The sequence below is a fragment of the Peromyscus californicus genome, unplaced genomic scaffold (genome assembly GCF_007827085.1).
Source record: "Peromyscus californicus insignis strain IS unplaced genomic scaffold, ASM782708v3 Scaffold_21__1_contigs__length_65335640, whole genome shotgun sequence".
Lineage (NCBI taxonomy): Eukaryota > Metazoa > Chordata > Mammalia > Rodentia > Cricetidae > Peromyscus > Peromyscus californicus.
The window spans coordinates 7,942,660-7,966,663 of NW_026294514.1; the positions used below are offsets into that span (position 1 = coordinate 7,942,660).

General features: G+C 41.6%; 1 protein-coding gene across 6 annotated transcripts in view; it reads right to left on the reverse strand.

The window, feature by feature from the left end:
- The window catches only part of Hecw2 (HECT, C2 and WW domain containing E3 ubiquitin protein ligase 2), a 355,297-nt gene that overhangs the window by 115,843 nt on the left and 215,450 nt on the right, over nucleotides 1-24,004 (reverse strand). For all 6 annotated transcript variants that reach the window (XM_052749448.1, XM_052749450.1, XM_052749449.1 and 3 more), the window contains 5 exons: nucleotides 20,672-20,779; nucleotides 15,106-15,200; nucleotides 9,433-9,508; nucleotides 4,912-5,081; nucleotides 2,347-2,489 (listed from right to left, as the gene is read on the reverse strand). In XM_052749448.1, the coding sequence (XP_052605408.1) occupies nucleotides 2,347-2,489; nucleotides 4,912-5,081; nucleotides 9,433-9,508; nucleotides 15,106-15,200; nucleotides 20,672-20,779 (592 nt within the window). The remainder of the gene's footprint in view (nucleotides 1-2,346; nucleotides 2,490-4,911; nucleotides 5,082-9,432; nucleotides 9,509-15,105; nucleotides 15,201-20,671; nucleotides 20,780-24,004) is intronic.

The window sequence follows — 24,004 nt, forward strand, 5'->3', positions numbered from 1 at the left end:
TGCTTCTTGGCGTTTCATCTCTCCTGACACCCAGTGTTCTAATAAAGCCACCATTTCCTTGTTAAAAGAGACTGAGGGCTCCTCCCTTCTTCTCCCCGCAAACAATGACGCTGTTGATGGAAGACTCACGAAAGCAACGGTTAAGGAGGAGAATGAGAGCTTTGTAAGAGCTGTAGGGAAAGGGCTGTGCCCAACTGTTTCCGTGACTGTCTCATCTCTAATACTCAACATAGCTCTTGACATTTATTAGGCACTGACTGTATACATAATAACCGACTGCCAAACGAGAACCTTTACTTGGAAGAATTTTAACTTAGAAAAGTCCTCAGTTCATCTATTCCACATCAAAGCTCGGAAAAGCTCCCTATGCCTCAGATCCTCTGGGAAGAGTGTGCTACTGTATGGAGTGCCAGTCTGGGGGCTTGGTCCTCCTCCTGGGCTTGTCCAGTCCTACTCGGGCTCAAGCTGCTTCCTGCTGTGATATATCATTATGAAGAATATGCTATACATTACTATTATAAAAAATGAACAATAAAGAATTTCCTTAGATGCCTGAGGCATTTTCTACTGATCAGGGAAACTGCTAAACATGGGACCATGACATGTCTTTCAGGAAGAAATCCAGCCTTGCCATGAACAATGTTACATCTAAACAGATGCTTCAAAAATAGATTAGGGAGTGTGGCTTATCCCATACAGTACTACCTTGGACATTTTCAACTATTTCAGATAGCCACGGTTCACCAAACATATAACTAATCAACTAGATAGAAAAAAATAATCAGGTCAGAAATATTAACATATGCCAGTATCTGGTATGATGGCAATGCTTTTAACCCACTCATAGAGAAACATCTCAGTTCTGATCATTTATGAATGTATTTTAGACTTTCTTTCACTAAACACGGGACTGGGGCTGTGTTCCTGTGGGTGCCCAGCTCTTTAGAAGATCAACTCAAATAGTAGAGAGTTAATGGCAGTTTGAGTACTAACAAGATTTTGCTCTTTCTTCATCATTCTTGCTGTAAGTATACAAAACTGATACACATATATTACATGAATTGGATGATTATAATTAATATAAATCAAATGGGAAAGGTATTAGATTTATTGTAGTCAATCCTCACCATAATCTTTCACTGTTGATACATGCTAAAATAATTTCAAAAGCTCTCAAAACATATCTTCTAGAAGCTATAATTATTTTCCTTAAAAATAATATATAACTGTCATTTCTCAGCTTTTATCAGATAAACAAGCCTCTAGAATTTCGTATTATCTCTTTACTTTGTGCAGTCTGTCCAACCACAACATTCACATCTTCAAGTCAGGAGAAGGAAAATTCATTAGAACCTATGTGTTTTCTGTTTAAAGGACTAGTGGGAATGTGTAATCTGGACAGTTATTTTCAGATAAGGAAACTAAAACCCAAGAAAACCGTAGTGAAGGTGTGGGGTTGGCTTTCTACGATTGGAAACAATTCAAACTGGTACTCAAGATGTTTCCGAGAACAGAGGGTCTCGAGCAGAAAGACCGAGCTCAAACCTCAGCCCCACGACTGGCCTGCCAGCCTCAGATGCCTCATCTCTGATATGGTTGACATCACATCATCTACCTCTTGGAGTTACTGAGGCTGCATCGGCAAATCCATGTACTCGTCTAACTGCTGACCGAGTGTGAACTCAGCATCTCATGGGGTCACCCTCACCACTACTGCAAGGATGGCACTCACACTAATTACTCTTGCTGTTGCCACTACTGTATATTCAAAAGGTTTCCCTGCACTGAAAAAAGACACACAAATTGTTCTCACTGAGCTATCCCAGGGTACTTGTAGTATGAAATTTGCTAGTACGTATGACATAAAAATACATACATAACAATGGATGCGGTTGTGTTGTATTTCTTTACTCACAACCTATAGACAGCTCACAGGAATGAAAAACTAAAATTAAGTCCCCACGTAAGTTTGTTTTTGTGTTTCAGGAATAAAGGTAGGCTCTGTGGATTGAATTCAGCAGGATAAGATGAAGGAAACATGATGCTCATGTAAGGGTATTATAGCAAGATTTCAACATGCCCCCAAACGAACTGAACACTCTTAAGATTTGTCACTGATTGCTATCTAGGTGAATCTTGGAAAGGGGATTGATACCACAAGAAAGTGTATCATTAAAACGGGGTATCTGGGTCCAGTGCACTCTACTGAGCATAAGTGCACTTTTATTTTTTAAAGAGACACATCTCACTTCTCATCAGCAAGACACACGCCAGGACCGCCAAGCACCACTTCCGCTGCCTCGGCCTCAATTGATCTCAAGGTCCCCCAAAGTGAGAGCTGGTTACCCGATGGCTTGCCGCTCCAGCAGCCTCTGCACCGGAATGGTTAGCTTCCCCAGGAAACGCTTGATGATAGGGCGGCTCTTGGCAAATTTGTCTTTAATTTCGATTTCTAAGACATCAGTTAAAAGTGCAAAAAAGGAGTATTTCTGAAACCAAAAACAAGCACCACGTTGGCTTAGAAGACAAATGGAACATTTTATCATTTTATCGACAGAAAGTGCTATTCCTGAAACTCTAATGACAAGCAGAGTCCACATTACCAGCTTCTGTCAATCCTGTACTCACATAAAACTACGGAAATTCATGATTCTTAAAACAAAAGTTTAAGATCTGAATGACAGCAGACGTCTTTTCATCCAATGAGCCACTTTTCATCCATTTTCTTGATTCAGCAGTCACAGGAGATACTATCAAATATTAAATTATGCATACAACACTTTACCAGAGTAGAAGGAAAAATCAGTAATACTGATTCTGTTTTTATTTAAAAATTTGACCTTAGTAAATGATGGAGGCAGGAAGTGAGTGTGAATCACTGTACTTTTCCTTGACGGTGTCCATGCAACTCCAGCCATGTGAACAGTACTACTAGCCTGTTTGACATTTAGGCATCACTAGTCTATTTAGTATAATAATTAGAGTTCTCCAGAGGGCAGAGGAATTTGCTCGTCTGCTTAATGGAAAACAGCACTTGCTGAGAATAAGAAGGCTCCACGTAAGCATCTGAGTAGGTAGTCACATTAATACTTGAAGCTGAGTATATTGATCACCACAGGTAGAGATGGTTAGATCATAATCTCAGCTACTCCATCAGGTCAAGAAGTGTGTAAATGCACAGTGCTGGGCGGGCTGTTATGTAGTCAGTGTAGAGTGCTTGGCTAGCATGTGTGGCAGCCCTGGCTCTGTGCTGGGCAGTGTAAAAAGACAGACAAGAAAGAGGAAAAGAGTGTTGTGACATTTTGTTTGCGCTCTAACAAATAAAGCTTGCCTGGAGATCAGAGGGCAGAGCTAGCCACTAGTTAACCATAGAGGCCAGACAGTGGTGGCACACACCTTTAATCTCAGCACTTGGGAGGAGGAAGCAGGAAGATCAGGAGTTCAAGGCCACCCTGGGTTACACAAGATTGATCCAGTCTAAGAGAGAAACAGAGCCAGGCGGTGGAGGCACACACCTTTGATACCAGCACTTGGGATCTCATGCCTTTAATCCCAACACTAGAGAGGTGGAGACAGGAAGTGATATGGTTGAGCAAAGAGAGGAATATAAGGCAAGGAGACAGGAACTCAGTCTCTTTCAGTCTGAAGATTTGGTAGAGGTAAGAACTCTAGTGACTGGCTGCTCTGCTTCTCTGATCTTTCGGCTTTCACCCCCTAATATCTGACTCCGGGTTTTTATTATTAAGACCAATTAAGATTTGTGCTACAGAGTGATAAGTTTTAGGCCTCCTGAAGGCCTCTCCGCCATTGCAGCAAACCGAATCAGACTGAATCAGGAAAAGCCCAGGTTTAATGGGTAAAGCACTCTCGGGTAATTCCCCAGCTCCACAGAGAGAAGGGGATGAGACCCAGGAGTATGTTTTCTGAGATGCCGTTTATATATTCCCTGTGGGAGTCATCCTGAGCCTCTCTGGGGGAGGAGTTGTGTTTGGCCGACTCTTAAGGGGGCGGATCCAGAGAAAGAGATAGGGAGGGGAGCTGAGGTGGCTCTTCCACCAGACTCCTTCCTCACACAGAGCACTATGGTTTGTTTTGTTTTTGTATCTACTATGGGCTTTCTACAGCTCACACTGAAAAATATCTTATATTTTCTAGGCTTCAAGACATAGAAGATAAGGTGCTGTGACTTTTGCCATTATAATACCATGTTGTCTTAGAACAGGTATAAAAAAAATGCAAGCAACACTCTCTGCTATTCAAAAAAGCCACAGGGCTGTTCAGGGGACGTGTCTTTCTGTGCTGGATGGTAGGCTAATGAAGCTGTGAGGAACTCTACAGGACCATCAACATTATCTGCTTTCACAGGGATGCTGACTTCCTGGATGGCTCATCCAGCAAAAATCTGAAAGTTCATAAAAACATTTGCTAAAGCCCATGGAGAGAAACTCCTTTAATTTGGACTGACTATATGCTAGAGCAAAAGATAAAAAATTTAAATATAAACCAGCCTTTCCGCCTTCAACTCAGGCTCTGCTGTGACTCTGCAAGGTAACATTTTAATTCTCCTGTTCTTGCGGAAACCTTCCAATATTTTGTTCCTCGTGAACTTTTTGCATTAATTTTCAGTTTTAAAAAATATTAAGATATTTATTTTGATTACTAAGCCTTTAGCATTCCATTAAATTTGTACCCTAGAAGTGACCACTTACTTCACCCATCTTACCACTTACCTGGCTCTAACAGGAAGGAAACAGCTCATACACAGCTTCGAGACAACAACACTCAACACTGGAGCCATCTTGCCCACACCCATTAACAACCCAAGGCCCCGCACAGCGTTCAGAGAGAAAAGACAAATGTGCCTGTGAAGAACTGTCAAGCAGAAGCCACCCCGCCCCGCCCCCTTCTTACCTCTCTGTGCCAAATGGGATTGGTGGTGTTGCTGATGATAGTAGACCTTCTCTCCTGGCCGTGGTGGGCACACGTAGGGAAACTGCTCTTCTTCCCTGGCTGAATGGACATCTTAAGATAAGGGTCAGGATTGAAGAACATCCCTTTCTTGAGCCCAACTGCCCTGAGATCTTTAAAGAAAGAGAGAGAGGGGAGGAGAGGGGGGAGTGGGAGAGAGGAAAGGCAGTAGGTGAGGAAGGTACAGAAGAGAGGAGGGGGGATCCAGACATCCCAGTTAGCACAAGACTCGGGCGTCCTTAACTACTCCAACGCTCTAACCGGAAAGGGGCCAGTCACACAGAGCATTTAGTCCCACTGTGCGCACATAGAGAATGACAAGCAGGTCATGGAAGGAATTCCAGCTGGGGCAATCTCCAAGGTGGCCAAATTAAAGCCAGCCCCTTTTCATTACCTCATGCCCCTACACCTGGAACTCTTTCAGGCCATATGCCTGTGGGTCCTCATCATCTTTTTCATGGTGCAGTGTGGTTGGTCAGCCAGAATGTAAGACAACCTCTGTATAGAAAATCTCAATAATCAATCTCCACAAATATGTCCTTTCATAAAAAAACCCCACATACATAAAATTACATATATCTATACTATATATCTATATGTATGCATGTATGTATGTATAAGTTTGAACCAAGTTTAACTTGAGATCAAAATTTAAAGCACACATTCATTTGTATTACATCTTAAATGTCATACATATTTTATAAGGAGTCCAATATGTGAATGCAATTATTTTAAATAATTCTTCAGTTAATTTTTCCATAACCTATAAAGTAATTTAAATATTCAGTGAATATAACTTATAACTTACCTTATTTTTACAATATGTTTTACATGAGATGAGCTGCTAAAAGTCTTAGCTGAAGTCTGCTCAGCGAGGAGACATTTAAATTGTCAGGCTAGCCGGGCGGTGGTGGCGCACGCCTTTAATCCCAGCACTCGGGAGGCAGAGGCCGGCGGATCTCTGTGAGTTCGAGGCCAGCCTGGGCTACCAAGTGAGTTCCAGGAAAGGCGCAAAGCTACACAGAGAAACCCTGTCTCGAAAAACCAAAAAAAAAAAAAAAAAAATTGTCAGGCTAACAGGCACACAAATGTCTAGAACTAAAGCTGGCTTAGCTGGGCCCACAACACCTTTCTGAGGCTGTTGTGGTATTAATTAAGCAGTAGGATTAATGGAACTCTGGAGGCTAAACCATCTTGAAAGCTGTGGAAGAGACTGCATTTTTATACGATTCAGATCAATATGGAGGTCTTGAATACTCCAGCTTAGAGAGCGATTATGCACAGAGAGACCCTTGCCTTGGCTGGATCAGCAGGGAAAGAGATGCTGTGTCATGGCTCCGAATTAGAGGAGGTCAATAGGGGTCACCTAGGCCTTGGGTTTTATGTATTCGCAGAGCTCACTCTCTGGGAAAGATGGCCTGGTCCATAAGAACTCATGGCCTAGATACATGTGATGAAGACAGACCGGGGCTGTAATGACAGTCAGTCTCGGAAGAGACAGGGTAATATGTCAGCAAATATGGAGCCAGTCAACAGCAAGGCCTCATGTTAGCAAGGCTGCATGAGATATAGATTGATTGCTGACCTAGAAATCAACAGGAGAGGGAAGGGATAAGTAGGGGATGAGTCAGACACTCTGAGAAGCTGCTGTCATTATCCCAGGATCCCACTGTTGACACTTCATAGACTGTGCTCATCGACTATGCAGTCATTACTAAATGCAGATTTTCATTCGGCTGTTCACCAACTGCATGTTTTCTCTGTTGGTGTAAAGCAGCCTCGAGGAGAAAACGCAGCTAACACACTCATTTTCTTTCCCTTCTTGAGTATTCCTGCCTCAGACTCAAGACAGATTGATAGCCTCTAGATATGAAGTTTACTTCCAAGCAGGGGATTTCCTTGAAGTAGATGCAGAGTGACGTGGATAGAAATAAATACCTGCTACAAAGTCTGACAGAACCAATTCATTCACAGACAAGCACTCCTTTGAACACAAAAGCATTCCACCAGCAGATTGCTGTCACTGTGATAAAGGATGTCAACATCAGATAACCCTGATGCCAACTCTTCCACAGCGAGACGCTGCAGAGATGAATGCATCTTCATTAACACAGGTGATAAACTGCCAATTATCTGTAAGCTGTTGACTGGGCTCCCTTTTTACTCATCTTATCTCTGTTCTTGTTTCTCTTTATTTTCCTTTGTTTCACTGTTCACACACAGCCACATCACGCAGCAGACCAAAGAAGAACTCAAAGCACGTGCTAAAATACCCTGGCTTCAGCCCTATTTGGATAAGATTTAAAACACTAATCAAGGCAGTTTTTGCTGAGGCTGTAGAGTTCAAGTCTCTGGGCCCTTACGTATCCTTCGATAATCAGGCAGAGCAACTTTGCAGGCAGCCATCCTGGTCTGTCAACCTACTATCAGTCCACAATGATATTAGTTGTTTTAGAATCACCTACTATCAGTCCACAATGATATTAGTTGTTTTAGAATCAACCTTATAGAATCCATTCCCCTCCCATGATTTTACACGTCTCTGTACTCTCGGCAAATGTCTATCTAAAAGACAAACACATCTAAGGCAGCCAGCTTCCGTGTGAACAGAGGTGGAATGTGACAGAAGTATTTCAAGATGGATTCGCGGATGTCCGCCGAGAGCTTGTTTCTTATTTTCAGGAAGATGGCCTGGGATTTTACTTTACAGATAGAAATTCGCCTACAGTGAGTTAACAGCATTGCCTCTGAAGTCAAAATCAATGTGTGACTGCCATGTTTAAAGTGATATACATCAACCAAACACATAGTTCAACAGCGCTAACCTACAGAATCGATAAGAGTATAGCCACCATCGTGGGGGTGGCTAACTGCTCCCTATTGTCACCACAGGCTTCAGTGTCTGTAACTCCTGACAACTTCCCAGGTCTGAAGCACGAGCTGTCAATCATCAACAGGAAGCAGTGTGCAGGCAAATGCTAAAACAGACAATGGGGCTTTTTTGTTTTGTTTTGTTTTGTTTTTATTTTTTCGAGACAGGGTTTCTCTATGTCATTTTGGTGCCTGTTCTGGATCTCACTCTGTAGACCAGGCTGGCCTTGAACTCACAGAGATCCACCTGCCTCTGCCTCCTGAGTGCTGGGATTAAAGGTGTGTGCCACCACGGCCCAGCGACAATGGGGCTTTGAAGTATTGAAAAGTATTTAAAGTCCCCAAGATCCCCAAACAAACCATATTTATTGGCCCGATTTGAATCATAAGCCACCAGGTTACAACTTCTGAGATTCACCAGGAAGTGGAAGGAAGGGAAGGAGGCCCTCAAATGTACAGCCCCACAGGAAGCGAAAAGGACGACACAGAACTAAACAAAAAGAAGACCGTGGCCAGCAGTGAGTGGACGTGCACAGCCTGGTCTGACCTGACGGTTAGGGTTTGTGGCTGATACCAAGGATCAGCGTTTAGATGCCGATGCTCAGTCACCATATTTAAGCAGAGAAAACAGAATCTCAGTTAAATCTCAGACCTTCCGATTTTTATTTATTTACTTTTTTTACAGAGCCAGGTAAACTTTAGACCTTGTATAAACTATCATCCAGCTGTCTATTGGAAAACTCCAGTTCAAGCACCGGCTCCCATAGAGCATTCTCGGTTTCATAACTGCCAATGCATTCTTGCAAGGTCGCTGGCTTTCAAATATCTTTTGACAGTGCTGTGGTCGGATGGACATTTTCCAAGCACAGTGCTCTGCATACAAAATAAATTTCACCTTTTTACGCTGCAGCCCAGTGCACACATCCATGCACATATATTCTTTTTGTTTAAAAAATGTCAATTTGTGTAAACTGATGCTTTATCAAAACATCTTCCCCTTGGTAGCAAGCCCCAATTATTTTAATGCTAGTTTCAGCTCTGTCAGCTTCTCAAACTGCAATACAAACAAAACTCATAGCCTGAGAACAGTGTTGTAACTGGATGGTTTACATGCAAGCAGGTGGGATGTTTTAACAGGAAACCATTATCTTTTTACTTATTATATTTTTTAATTTCATGAAAACAGCTATCTGTCTGCTTCATGTGCAATCCTCACAGAAAGAAGTATGCCTTTCATGTTTTTACTTCAGGCCTTCACAACTTTTTCTTTCTCTAGCGGAAAGTAAGCACAGATTGTTTAAAAATCACCAAAGCTCCCTTGGCAGAGTTATTTAGCAGTTTACACACGCTTTCAATAACCTTCCATACTCACATGGTCCTTCCATGAGGAAACTTGGTAAAAAAGAATACTTTCTAAACATAATAATCATCTAATTTTATCATGGTAAGATATGTACTTGACTTTCCAGAAGTATGATCAAAAGAACTCAAAATAACCTAGTTTCTAGGCCACATGTGACACTACGAAGAATGGACTGTGGCCTATATTGACACTACATATCCTCAGACTGTAGGCCACACTCAGACACATACCTGACAACGTGAAGCTGACGAGTTTCCGAGAATGTAGACTTCCGGAAGCACCTCCTTCCATGCCTTCCGCTCCCATCTGAGAAGAAAAATGTGTGTGAAATTTCATATGGGAATCATGCTATCGAATGGTCCAGGGACCCTCATCTGTTTGGACACACAGTGATTTTTATATCAAAATGCATTGTAGTGCATGTCTTCAAAATTTCAAATCTTAGAATAGATATGCAAATGTAGATTACAAAATACAGGACCAAAGGTCCATATTTAAAGTTAATCTTTACTCCATTCAAAGAAAATATGAACTTTGAAATCTTTCTTAATATAACTAACCTACTTTGTTCTATCTTCCCTCTTAGTATGAATACAGTTATTTATGGTATACATTCCTATAACCCCAGCACTCAAGAGGATGAGGCAGGAGAATCACTGTAGTGGGTAGCCATTCCAGCTTTGATCTGGAAGTTCCAACCCCCATTGAGACTTCAAATCACCAGTTTGAGGCCAGCTGTCTCTGTCTGTCTGTCTGTCTCTCTCTCTCTGGTGTGTGTTCGTATGTGTGGGTGACACTGATGGTAGCAGTATTTCTGTTATATTTAAGACAGGGTCTTGTTATACAGCTCAGGCTGGCCTGCTTCATTTAGAGAGAATCCCATCCCTTGAGACGAGATCACTTTTGATAACCGACCAAATTTCTCAACTGTCATCAGTGCCCTCTCCCCCACCCTGGTGATATCTACCATTCTGGCCTGTCTTCAGCAAGAATTCTTGGAGGTTGGTTTGTGATCACACCCCCCACCTTCTTAGTAATTCTCATCCATCTCTACACAGCCCAAACTGGCTTTGAACTCATGATCCTCTTGCTTTTGCCTCTCAAGTGTCGGGATTATTAGAATGTACCACCATGCCTGGAGGAATATATTCATATTACTACTAAAACTAAACACTAAATTTCCTCATATTTAATAAGAAAGCTGGGAATAAATTCTCGACTTATGTTAGATTCATTAACATGTACCAAGTCACCCTCCCTTATCTCATATCTCTAAGTGACCACACAGGTGCCCTACCTATATCCAGGCTTCTGCCATATTGCAGTGTGGGTACTTGGCTATTGGAGTTAGCAATGATCGGACCGTGTAATGCTATTGTACAATCATTTTTCCCTAAAAACTTTTGAGTAAATTATATCTTACACAAAAGCAGTAATTTATAGACCACAAATCAAATTTAGATCTTTCTCTCCATTTGTATACAATTAATACATAATTTATGATTTCTAAGAAATCTGTGGTACTCTGTAAACGAAGTACACATTACCAGGGGACAGAACTGAGGCAGAATTTCATATTAAACCCTACCAAGGTTCCTTCCTTCACCAAACTTTAGTCAAGCTCATGTGTGCCCTCAGCTCAACCAGGCCTCACCTTAGCCTTCTGTCTCTAGCTTCACAGATTATAAAAATTCTCCTTCATCGAGAGAGAATCCCTATCCTCACTATGGCATCACTCTTGATACCGGACCAAACTCTTCATCCCTTACCAGGCTCCAGGTTCCACCTGGCCTGCCTTCAGCAAAAATTATGTTTAAGTTAGTTTATCAAGAGTTATTACCGCATCCTCTTGGCCCTCTTAATAATTTTTCGCCCACTGACTCTGCCTCTTGAGTATAAATCCTCATTTTCCTTTTTCATGTCTGGAATTGAGTCATGTCTACTTAGCAGTCTCTTTTCCCCAACTGCACCAACGTGTGAACAAACTCTGCTTTTCTGTCTTGAACCTCCGTCTGGTGCGGGATGTCTCCGGTCTTTGATTCCTCCTTGTCTCTGCTGTACTCCCCATGGAAAACTCACACAGCGTCACATGTGACCATCACTGAGCCAAGTCAAGTTCAATGTCAACTCTACTGTCTTCTTTCTACCTTCTGCACCTTGGACAAGATTATGTGACAATTAGACGAGATTGTGTGACAACCAACTGCCTGATAAGTTTGCATTAGGACCTTTCTTTATCCATCACACCTTTTTCTTTTCTGTTCTCTCCCTCCCCTTCCTTCCTCCTCACTCTCCTGTGCGCGGGTGTGTGCATGGAAAGGCCAGAGAACAGCCTCAGTCACTGTCTCAGGTGCTCTTCCCCTTTTCTTTGGAGACAAGGACTTTCATGAACCTAAAACTGACCAAGTAAGTAGGTTAAGGCTGGCTGGTCAGCAAGCCCTAGGGACCTGCCTGTCTACTTCCTCAGCATTGGACTGCAAGTGCATGCAATCACACCCAGCATTTTTTATGTGTTTTCTAAGGATCAATCTCAGGTCCCCACATTCACAAGGCGAGGGTTTTTCTGATGGAGTTATGTACCTCCCCGGCCCCCGTAATCCCAATCTCTTGATGATCATAGAGCATTCATTCAACAAAAATGTGAGTTATGACAATGGATTATATTCCTCTGACTCACAATTCCCAGATTCACAGGGGTGGAGGCAGCAGCAAACTGTCTAGACAGCAGATCTCTGTGACTGTTCATCCTGCTTCCAGCACACAGGACCTAGACTATGACGGGTGATACAGACTTCCCCTGGGACAGACAGTAGTAACCTACACTCCCCACTGCACTAGGATCGTGGGTCCCCCAAACAGGGCCGTGCCTTGAGTAGAACACATTGTCTAATAAGTAAGACATGCCCATCCAGGAACAGAACATCTGTGTCTAACCAGGCACTTGCTTGTGCTGAGGTATTTGTGGCTGAAGAGATTAATGGACTGCCTTCATTTAGAATTCTCTCCTCTCCTCCCCTTTCCTTCTCTCCCCTCTCTTTCTTTTGAGACACTGTCTTACTATGCAGCCCAGGTTGACAATTCACAATCTTGCTGTTTCAGCCTCCTCCTCAAGTGCTAAGATTACAGGCATATACTACCACACCTGGCTCATAAACTAATTAAAATATCTTCAGGAGCTACAGGAACAAGAGAAGACACCTGCAATTTTCATTGTAAAAAAAACGTAGTTCATGTAGTAAGACTCATCTAAAAACAATTATCGAAGAACTCATAGAAAAACAGTGCCACCTCTCTGGCAAAATGTTCAACTGAAATAACACTCAGAGAATACAACTTTATCTCACACTGCAATAAGGCCACGGAAGGCCAACCATTATCATGGAATACAGGGCCATTCGTCGTAATAAGCATGTCTGCAGCAGTGATTAGAGGGAGGTTTAAAATAGACTCACTCCACAGATCCATTCCAGGAAAACCCAGAGGGACACTGTCAACCAGGCACTGAGACAACACAGTGCCAGAGCCCGCCCTGCAGCTGAAGGGTTTCCCGTTGCAAGGCTCTGACACACATCTCACGGTGTGTTCTGACAATGACAATGACGTCAACGTGTCAACATACAAATGACAGAGGAGGCAGCGGTTTTCATCCTTGATTCATCACAAAAGGATAGGTAGGAAAGATCACAGGATTAGCACAGCGGCCCATTTCCTGACCTGGGGAGACTCCCGGCTGTCTTCCTCAGGTCTATTCTTCGCATCTGGCATGGAACAGTCATACCAAGCAAGCACTGTGAATATCAGTGCTGTCACTTACAACATTTAAACACATGCTGTATGGCCGGAGGACCACGGCATAGCACTGACCTCCCCAAAGGAGGTTAGACCCAAGAATACAGACCCAAGTACTTCCAGATTGTTCAGAAATCTATTGACCACCACGTCCATTAGCGAGTTTTTCAATCAAAACATTCTCTCTTGATTGCAGCGCTGTAGTCTACACAAAGCTCTGAAGTCATATTGAAGCACATTAGTTATTCCCAAACTGCAGGCTTTGGCAGAGTGGTCTCACTGGAAAGTCATTGCAGTGCATTCAGTGGGCAGTGGACTAGACATTCCCACTGCCTTCAGGAAGAGCTGGACTGTAGTACTGCTCAAGTCAAAAATGACTCTGAATTCAGGAAGGGTTGGCTTTACTTTTATTGTCTAATTTCACTCAAAATGAGTTTTTCAGAGGTTTGATTAGACACAGCTTTATCTTCGAGGTGTGTAACTTTTCATTTTACAATATGAAAGAGAAGACAATCTAGTCCAGTGTTACACTGTCACGGCAGATTTTGTGGTCAACAGTTGTAAATCTTTCTGTGACACCCCCAAAGTCTTACGTAGTAATGCAGGCTATTCTTCCTATAGTCTATACTAGGTTTACTATCATAGAGACTCAAACATAATTTTAACCATTTTTCACACGTTCCCCTTGTCTGTTTTTTTTTTTTTTTTTCTTTTTCCCTCCTCACCTAAGCAGCGTCTTCTAGGCCGCCCTCACTCAGAGCATTCCTGGTCATGACAGGTCCTACTGCTACAAGCTAGTACAGGTCTACTTCTCTCCTCATACAAGGATCACTTAAGTGATCTGATCGATGCCACACCCCCTCACTACAGCAGTGACAGTGACAACTTTGCTCTTCTTACCATCTGATTCCCAGCAGGAGGCCTGGCATGCAGCAGACACACCCACTGGAAATACGTCAGAATAATGAATGAAAGGAAATGACTGACTGATTCAGGCACTATCAAAAACAGCACACAGCGAGGCTGGACAATTCCAAAATGTCATCTATAGAGATTACTTCCTCAATTGGGGGGATTTAATCTGACCTCTGTCTATTTCCAAAATAGCAACATCACACACACACACACACACACACACACACACACACACAGTGAAGATTCTATGTCATAAGAGTTGAATTTTTTCCTAGACTTGTATAATCGTTTTAGTTTTTCAAGACAGAGTTTCTCTGTGTAACAGCTGTGGCTGTCCTGGAACTCCCTTTGCAGACCAGACTGGCCTCAAACTCACAAGGATCTGCCTTCTGAGTGCTGGGATTAAAGGTGTGCGCCACAACAACTTGGCTACAATCTTACTTTTACTAATGACAAAAACCTACAAGCATTCACATATGTCAGAGTCTGGGAATCTTCCTAAACCATCGGTCCAATTATGAGAACTTTAGATTTTTAAAGCTGATCTACCAAGAGAAAAAAAGTCAGAAAATTGTAAAAGCAATCCAAAGTAAAGTGAACTACCATTCCAGAAATGGAGAATTTTTCTTTCAAAGTAAATGGCTATCTTTCTTCACTTGAGGGCTTGATGAAGAAGTTGGCTCCCATAGTGGCCATATTTTGCCAAACAGTAGATTCCCACTCAGCACTCTGTGAGAGATTTAAACTCAGACCTCTGAGGAAACTGCCCTTATATGACTCCCATCACACAGTCTCTTCAGGTGAAAGCTCCTTGAGGTGACTGGCAGGTAGAATGACTATGGCTTAACTGGGTTCCTTTCCCCCTTTACACACCGCATTCATGTAAATCCATCCGAGATACAGCATCACCATTTCCTACTAACCACGTGCAAAAGCCTTCACGACAGAACACTGTGGTTCACTATGTTCCCTTGAAGAGCTGCTGATACACAGGACTGCTACGCTGCAAGTGTTTTTCCACTGATTGGTATCGCAGATGCAGTCATGGTAGCCTTGTAACACATTTCCGTTCCTAAAGCAGTGTCCACACCGTCGTGTGTTTCCTTTTCATTGTTCCTCATGACCCTGACAGGGCTGCCCGGGCAAAAATAGAACTCTTCACGGGCTTCAGGAGGAAGCCAGCAACGAGGGGAACTCACCATCACAGCTGGGTTCTTCACAGTAATACAGGGGGTTGTGGCGCGCAGGGCTCCGCTGATGCCATGGTAGTACTTGAAACAGATTTTGATCTCCGCTGCAAAGCAATGGGAGAAAAACAGTGACTCTGCTGAAGAAACGCCACATCCCTCTCAGGCAATCCTTTCTGCGGACAATTCCTTCCTTTCCAACCAGAATCGATTTTTACCAATTCCTGATGCATTCTGTTTATTTGGCTTTTCTCTATTGCCTTATTTTTCACAGGGTCTTAATATGCCAGCTAAGCTAGTCTGAAGCTCAGGATGGCCCTGAACTCTGAGACGACTTACCTCAGACTCTCAAGTGCTAGGGTTACAGACATGCACCACCATGCCCAGATTTATCTGCTTTGTGGAAACTTCATAAGAACATCACAAATGTATCAGAGAAACAATGCACAAACAATATACTGAATATACTCTGTAGAGCAGAGATAAGAATGTGACCAGCTACATTTGCCATGTACTCACAGTGCCAGGCAGTGCTATGCCTCATGCCTGTGTTGTTATCTAACCTCAACTCCAGCCTGCTCTGGGTGACAGGTGAGCTGTTCTGATTTTCTGTAAGTCAGCCATGAACTCTGCAGACTGTACTTTAACCTCTTTAATATAAACAGATTATGGCTACTACTAGAAATATAAAAAACAAATCAGTTTAACAAAGTATAGACTGGGTAGACTCTCCAGGAACTCACATGACTTTAAATTTCCAAATGACTTAAATGAACTACTAAATAGGGACTAAATTTAGGAACCAGATCGATAGAGCTAAGCATATAGAAACTCATATGCCTTATAAATTGGTTCAAATAATTGACCTTGAGAAAAAGCAATGCATACACCAATTACAGCTTTTAGAAAGCAATTAGTTTTCAAAAGCATAAGGTGAAAAGTGTCTCAACCTAAAACTAGGGTCACAATAGTTTCTCTGTTCACTGAGGCCTGAATCACCATGAATATTTTCCCTCAGGTGTCCTTCTATAGAGGCAATGGGGTTGGCAGGCAGGATAGGCCACAGGCCACAGAGGGGCAGATCTGGTCTACAGAGGGAGCTCCTCTCAACTGAGTCACCAGGATTTGCTGTGGAATAATCCTCTTATACACTTGAAAGATTTGTCACTCAAATTGGTTTAATAAAATGCTGATTGGCCAGTAGCTGGGCAGGAAATCAGGTGGGAAAGCCAAACAAACTGAGGATGATGGGAAGGAGAGCAGAATGAGTTGCCAGACACAGAGGAAGCAAGATGAGAATGCCATTTTGAGAAAAGGTACCAAGCCATGTGGCTAAACATAGATAAGAATTATGAGTTAAAGTGTAAGATCTAGTTAGTAATAAGCCTGAGCTACCAGCCAGGCATTTGTAAGTAATATTAAACAGTCATTATTTGGGAAGCGGCTACTGGGTATTTGGGAGTTGCTGGTGGGACAGAAACTGGTGCTTACATCCACATGTAGCCTGAAAAAGCTTAAAAGAAAGGGTTCTAGATACACAAAAATGGAGCCAAGAGCAGCTTCATAGTTCATGTCTCTCATGTGGACCACAATACAAGGGGATGCGGAATGCAGCTTGAGCTGAAACATGGCAGAATCCCACCATCTCACACAAGCTACAACATAGAGTGCACAGCAGATTTAGGACTTTTGCTCATACAGACAAAAAGGGTTAAAGATTCACAGTAAAAAGATTCAGACAGACAAACAAACAAACAAAAACCTCTAAATGGGTTACAGTGTGTTTTAAAATTACATAGGCTTGAGAGAGAATAAAAAGGGTAGAAACATCAAAGATTTAAAAATAACACGTAAAGTCCTTAAAAAGGTAATAGAGTAATAAAACATATGATTAAGTCACATAAGATGAAAAATACACAGAGTCTGGATTCTATATTTCAATGTGTTGTCGTTATATTTTTGACTGTTAATGAACCAATATTAACTACTAAGAGGCCTTGAATTATGGAAACTGCTATATTAAACCAACCTATACACTGAAAAAGTATCTTGACTCCAAACTTTTAAGTCAAAAGATATGTCACTTTGGGGGAGAAGTTGTGTTTTTATTTCCACGGGAAATGAGAGGCTGCGGATTCATTCTGGGTTAAGGAAAATCAGGTTTGATTGAGGAAGACCCCCTGAAATCCTGACTACAAGCATGAAAAAATAAACCAAAAGTAACTTACGAGACACGTAACACATATTTTACCTGCTCAAACATAAAACAAAACATTATCTTTATCTGGTTTGTGTGCAATGCACAGCTTTGTATTTGTATTAATATAGATATGTATGTTACCTTTAAGAGTTTATATATTTTCAGAGCAAGGGAACTAGACACCAATAAAAATGATGGCCAAGATGATCTAGCATCCAGAACAGCTTCAAGGCTACTGATTGAGATGATCAAACCTCACAGAATACTACAGCCAAGACTTAACAATTATCCTAAATTTTCTCAGGGTCCCAAAAAGATTACCAGTGCTCCCAATCAACAGGAAGTAGTCTAGAAAACTATGCCCACATTCCCTCAAAATAGGTTATAGATGTTTGTCTTTGTTTAGGGGGCTGGTTATAAATTGTTTTTGGCATAGTCAATTTCCTTCTAAAGAAGAAAGGGGGATATGATATAGAAATGATGGGGAAAAGGATAGATTATTATGATGAAAAAAGGGTAGACTATTGAATGTACTTTAATCCAAAAAACAACTGCTAATCTCAGTTACTTATAGTTACAGTTTTCTCTAGTTATAATAAAAGATAAATTAGATACAAAACTTCAGACTGACCAAAATAAGAAAAATAATTAAGCATTTTCTCTAACTTTGCCAAATGCAAATAGATTAATGTTACAGTAATTCTTACTTAGTAACTGTTTTTGTTTTATATAATTTTACTGTGTTAAAGTTAAAATCTTCCTTTTTAATTAGACAAAAAGGGGGGAATGCTGTGAAATAATCCTCTTATACACTTTAAAGATTTGTCACTCAAACTGTCTTAATAAAATGCTGATTGGCCAGTAGCTGGGCAGGAAATCAGGTGGGAAAGCCAAACTGAGGATGATGGGAAGGAGGGCAGAGTGAGAGAGTCTCCAGACACAGAGGAAGCAAGATGAGAATGCTGTTTTCAGAAAAGGTACTAAGCCACATGGCTAAACATAGATACGAATTATGGGTTAATTTAAGTGTAAGAGCTAGTCAGTAATAAGCCTGAGCTACTAGCTGAGTATTTGTAAGTAGTATTAAGCCTCCAAGTCAATTATTTGGGAGTTGCTGGTGGGACAGAAACTTCCGCTTACAAGGATTGTTAAAATGGGGCTGTTCCATGTATTTTTCCCAAGTACATTAATTTACCCTTGCCTTTCCTGACCATTCCAAACAGCATCCTGGGAAGTATTTGACTTGCTCACTTTAAGAGAATCATACAAGTAAAATTCTCCTCTGAGAATTTATATTGTCACGCCCTTCCTGTCAATGACCAAATATTAAACCCCAAAAAGTTCCATCATGGGCCAAAGTATCAACTCCTTTTATATACATTCATTAACCGCCCATTAACTCACAATTTAGGACCACCAATCAAAAGATTTTACTATGCATCCAGCAATATATATGGCCACCACTGTGCCAGAGAGTGCAAGGGACTTATTTCCCCACGTTTCTGTCATGTGATGAGTCCAGCACCACACTTGGAAATGGGGGAAACAAACTTCTCTTAGAGACAGGCTGCATGCCCAGCAGCGGATGGCCAAAAGAAGCGAGCTGGACGGTGTCTTTGGAGGTTCCTTGTCTCATAACGTCATGCCAGGGCTTTTCGCTTTTTGTGTTTGTTTTAATTTTACCATACAGTTTATTTTTATTTCATTCATAGATTTTTTCTTCTCTCTTTTTAACCCTACAGGTCCTTTGCATATACATTATGGCTTTCAGTTTAGTGTTTGTATAGGATTTCTGAATGTGCCAATGAGTGTTTCTCTGCCTGTTTCTTATGCTTTCTCTTGGGTCTTCTCCTGTTTATTTGTTTTGTCCTATTCTGGTGTGTTAGCTTTTGTTTTATCCTCTTATATTACACAAATTATATATTTTATTATTATTTCTTGGATGCTTTTGGTTTTCTAATGAGAGACAAAAAGATGGTGGATCAGGATAGAAGGGGAGGTGGGGAGGAACTGGGAAGAGTAGAAGGAGGGGAAACCATATCATGTTGTATTATGTAGAAAAAAATTCTAAATTTTCAACCAAAGGAAAAATAGCAAACGAATGAATGAATGAATGAATGAACAGAAAGAAGGAAGAAAGACTGTCTTGGTTATGATTTTCCTCATTCTGTTATGATAAAATTTCACAGTTACCATGTTGGGATATAGGATCTGGGCCAACCTGAATCTGGGTGCCAGGGCCATAGTCCACCATACTTGTCTCCAAAATAAATGACCTCTTATCCCTTTGAGGTCACAGCTGTGTTTCTTGTGTTGACAAGGCTTACACAGACAATATGACCAGAGCATCGGACTGTGAAACAGGACACACCTTACGGGGCAGAAGCAGGACGAGAGGAGGCTACTGAGCGCTGACCCAGCAGAAAGGACGGAGGAAGAAACTACCCCATACCTTTGACGCTGATTAAGGTCAGAGAAGCTGGTTTTCTAAAATAACATTTTATATTACAGATGTTTTAGAAGCTTCACTAAAGATGTTTGCATCAAGTTCCCATCTGTTCAAACTGCACTTTATATGTTGTCTCGATAAGTCCTTTTATTTCTAGTATTCACAGAATGACTTACAATAAATCCTTTGCATGTAGAAATTTTAATTCTTAGAACACAACGTTATTGAAAAAGTCTCAAAAGCCCATGTTTCCCCATACGTTAAAAAAAAAAAAAAAAACTTCTGAAGATATTCAAATTGACCTGGACTGACTAGTAAACTAGCAAAGGACAAATCCTATTTTATTTACCTGCTTTCTTTCCATTCCATAAAAATACCCCGGGAATTCCTGTATACTCAGGAATATAGTGGTGAATATAAACACACACACCCTGTCACACTTTACTAAAAATAAACATATGTGGTATCTCTAATGAACTTTGTATTATATAAACATCTGTATTTACAAATACAGCACGGGGTTAATTGGATAATGGTTGATTCTCTGCATCCAGTTTCTGATTGTTAGTATTTGACATTGGTGGAAGTATGCCCCAGACTACCTTATCCATACTCTGTTGACCTGCATGCACAAAAGGTAACCTTCTGTCAGTAAGAAATGAGGGATACCCAAAGCAAACAGAATTCTTAAGTTAATCAAAACATTGAACTGTCCTTTCTGATTCCTAAAGTCAATAAAGTCAATATTAATTGCCCAATATTAAATGCTCAATCTCCAATGAGCATCTTCTAAAACAACGTATTTCCTAGTATGGAGCTTCATGACATAAATATATAAATAAGAGTCCAAAATAACATTCAGATACGGTTCTATACATTCAACACACATGTACAATTTTAAGATTGTATCAAGCTCATTGACTACTTACGTTCCATGAAGTAGGGTCCAGGCTCAATTCTCCATACAATCTGTCCTTTTTGGGTTCCAGTCACACCCCTGTTTTTAGAATCCCAGAAGTTGGCTGGAGAATTCTCATCTGGTAAAAGACCAAGGAAACACGTTTAGCTTAATTACAACCTGCCTTTTCTTTGCTGAAAGATCAACACAAGTTCTAAAATCAGTAGAAAGAAGGTAATAAAGAGGGCGTACATCAGTGAACATTGTTTCTAATGGCCGCCTCCTGCACATTATCACCCCGAGTTTCCACATTTGCATCTATTTGAGGAAACTGGAGGTATAACAGGAAAGGTGATGGCACCTTTGGGTCTGGCCAGGGTGCTGCCAAAAGATAAGACTACAAAGCACAAAGTGGGGAGCTACTGCAGCCTCAGGGCTGAGCTGAGTTGTAAGAAGGGGTGAGGCAAACTCCCATCTACGAAATCTTTATCAAAAGTAGAAAAGAGCGAAACCGGGAGAATTCAACAGAACTCCAGGTGGGTGAACCAAGGACTCAAGGACGGGGAGCTGAGCCGGGCTGCAGCACAGCTTGGCGGGAACACTGCTAAGAGGCTCCAGAAAGTCGGCCCATCTTCCAGGACAAAGGCGGCGAAGCTTGAGCTAATCTAAGAACAGTAAGAAGCAGAACCAAGAGGGGCCCACAGAACAGGCCAGTGGACAGCATCTCCCAGGCTGGTCTTGGCATGTCATTTGACTTTATCACATTGTAAGTCAATGATTCTTTAGGATGGAAGGGCAAGAAAGACCACAGTTCCTAAGAACGATTCTTAGGAATCGGAAAGCATGTCCCATCTGGGACATCACTTGCTCTCCTGGGCAGTCCATCAGACAACCGACTCCATCACAAAATGTGATCCAGCTGTTTATGTAGCAGGTGCTCAGTCAATCAGTACACATTGGGTTTAAATGGTGTATACGGTGCCTGGGGCAGACTGCTTGCTGCCTGGCCACTGAACTTCTTTGCCAGCTTAATTCCAATTTTGTTCAAGGCAACAGTTGTGCCTGGTTAAAAATAATCACATCTTCACCATCCTTTGCAGCTAAAGAAAGCTGCCTGTAGCCTAGATCTGGTCAGTAAGACTGAAGTGAGAGCTCATCGGCGGGACCCTCAGGTAAGATTTTTCTGGTTTGAAGTGGACAGGGAAGGGCTCAGCATCCTTTTGCTTGTTCCTCTGCAATTCTCTTTGATGAGAGCCACACATTAGCAGAGCAAGGAACCAGAAACAGTTTGACAGTTTGGAGAGTTCTGAAACCATCTGTATTTAGGCTTCCTGCTACCTAGGGAGTTCCTGTTTGGCTAAGACACCGTGGTTGTGTCTGTTAACTGCAGATAAACATTATTCCTGATGGGTATATTCACCATAAGACCCACTAGTGATCTAGACTCATCATTACTGGCATGCCCAGGAATAATGGGCTTGCATCAATGCTCTAGACTAGACAAGGGTAGTTACTTCACTTTTTTTTTTTTTTTTTTTTTTTTAAACAATCAGACCTGCTTAGATGGGGAGAGGAAAGGAATTCTCTCTTTTTTTTTTTTTTTCGAGACAGGGATTCTCTGTGTACCCACTGTGGCTGTCCTGGAATTCACTTTGTAGACCAGGCTGGCCTCAAACTCACAGAGATCTGCCTGCTTCTGCCTCCCCAGAGCTGGGATTATAGGCGTGCACCACCACCACCTGGGGAATTCTCAGATTTTTACAAATTGACTTTAACTCTTCCTCACTTGGAAAACACAGGACAGGGAGTAGTATATGTATGTATGTTCATGCATCCTGGTTTCCTTCTTGTTCAAGGTTCCACTCCCCTCATGGACAGTGTTGTTGATCCAATCCCCCCCCCCAATCCTTCACCTTCTCTCACCTTAACCTTTGACCTCTCCCTATAGAGGGGGCCTTCCTTCTCCTCATCCTGGAAACACATCAGCTTCCACGAATCTGCCCTGCTCCTTGCCTGTTCCCTGTTCTCATCTCCTTCCCATTTGTCTTGCTACCAGGAATAAAATTCCTGCTTTAGTCTAGGAGTGTATACTACTTCTCTAGGAAGGAAACTACAGCACAAACCAAAAAGACAAAGGACTAGAGATTTAATGAATCCACTTACCACGTAATTATAAAGAATATTTTTAGCTCTACTCTCAAAATACCATGAAAACGCAAAAACAGAGACAGAGATGGGTGTGAAAATTATTTATAAAAGATTCATTTTTCCCTATATATAAGCTGGACTTACAGAAAACCTACAATAAATTATCTTTTACCATAATGATATGTAGAAAATACGACCAAGCATATTAAACATTTTCAAATATATTTTGGATTTTGAAATGCTTCTATATCTACACGAATATCTCTAAGATTCCCCCCCCCCGGTTCTAGAGATATAGTAAAAACAAACAAGCAAAACTTCTTCAAAGGCCCCACTATAGTGCTAACCAACTTAGGGGACTCAAAAATAGACACAAAATTTATGAAGAAAGAGTCCCATGATAGTCTGTGTCAGATAAATGAAAAGCCATGCTTACAAATATTCCTTTGCTTCAAAATAATTCTATCTCCTCTCCATATTTTGGAGGGGGAGATGGGAATATAAACATAAGATGATTTTCAATTTACCCCTTGAAAACAAATTGAAAATAACTATGCCTCAACAGTGGGTCACAAAAAACCAGGCTCAGTTGTGGCTGCATTCAGGAATTGGACATTCAATCTAGTTAGAGATTTGAAGAAAGCTAAGATTTGAATAAAGACTGTTGTTCTATGTCTGGGCAAGGCACACATCTTCAGCAGAGACTGCAGGGCTCTGCAGAACAGTCGTGATTTACAGCATGTGGTAGAGGGTTACTGGACTCTCACCCTGACATTGAACACTGACTATAATGGAGATCTGAAGCCCATGGCAGAGTGGAGGGGGGTTTTCACCTTTGAGTTTACCAAACAGATCATCAATTTTTTCACATCTTTTGAGAAAGCACCAACAAACTTCCTCATGAATTGTAAAACCTAGCATTTTTTTTAAATCCAGTCTCCCAACGTGCCCAATTTGTTACATCAAAATCCTCTCCGGATGGAAAAAAAAAAAAAAAAACAATATGTCAGGCATACTCAGAGATCACAGGAGGTCCCAGGCCACCCACTGAAAATCCACCCACTAGGTAAGGGTGGCCTTAGAGCTACTTGTGTGGACACTTTAGAGGCCAGAACAATAGTCTGAGAAAAATACACTAGAGATGGCAAGAAAGGACAATGGTATATCATAAGACAAAACAGAAACAGAAAGGGAGTCGGGGGGGGGGGAGGGAGGG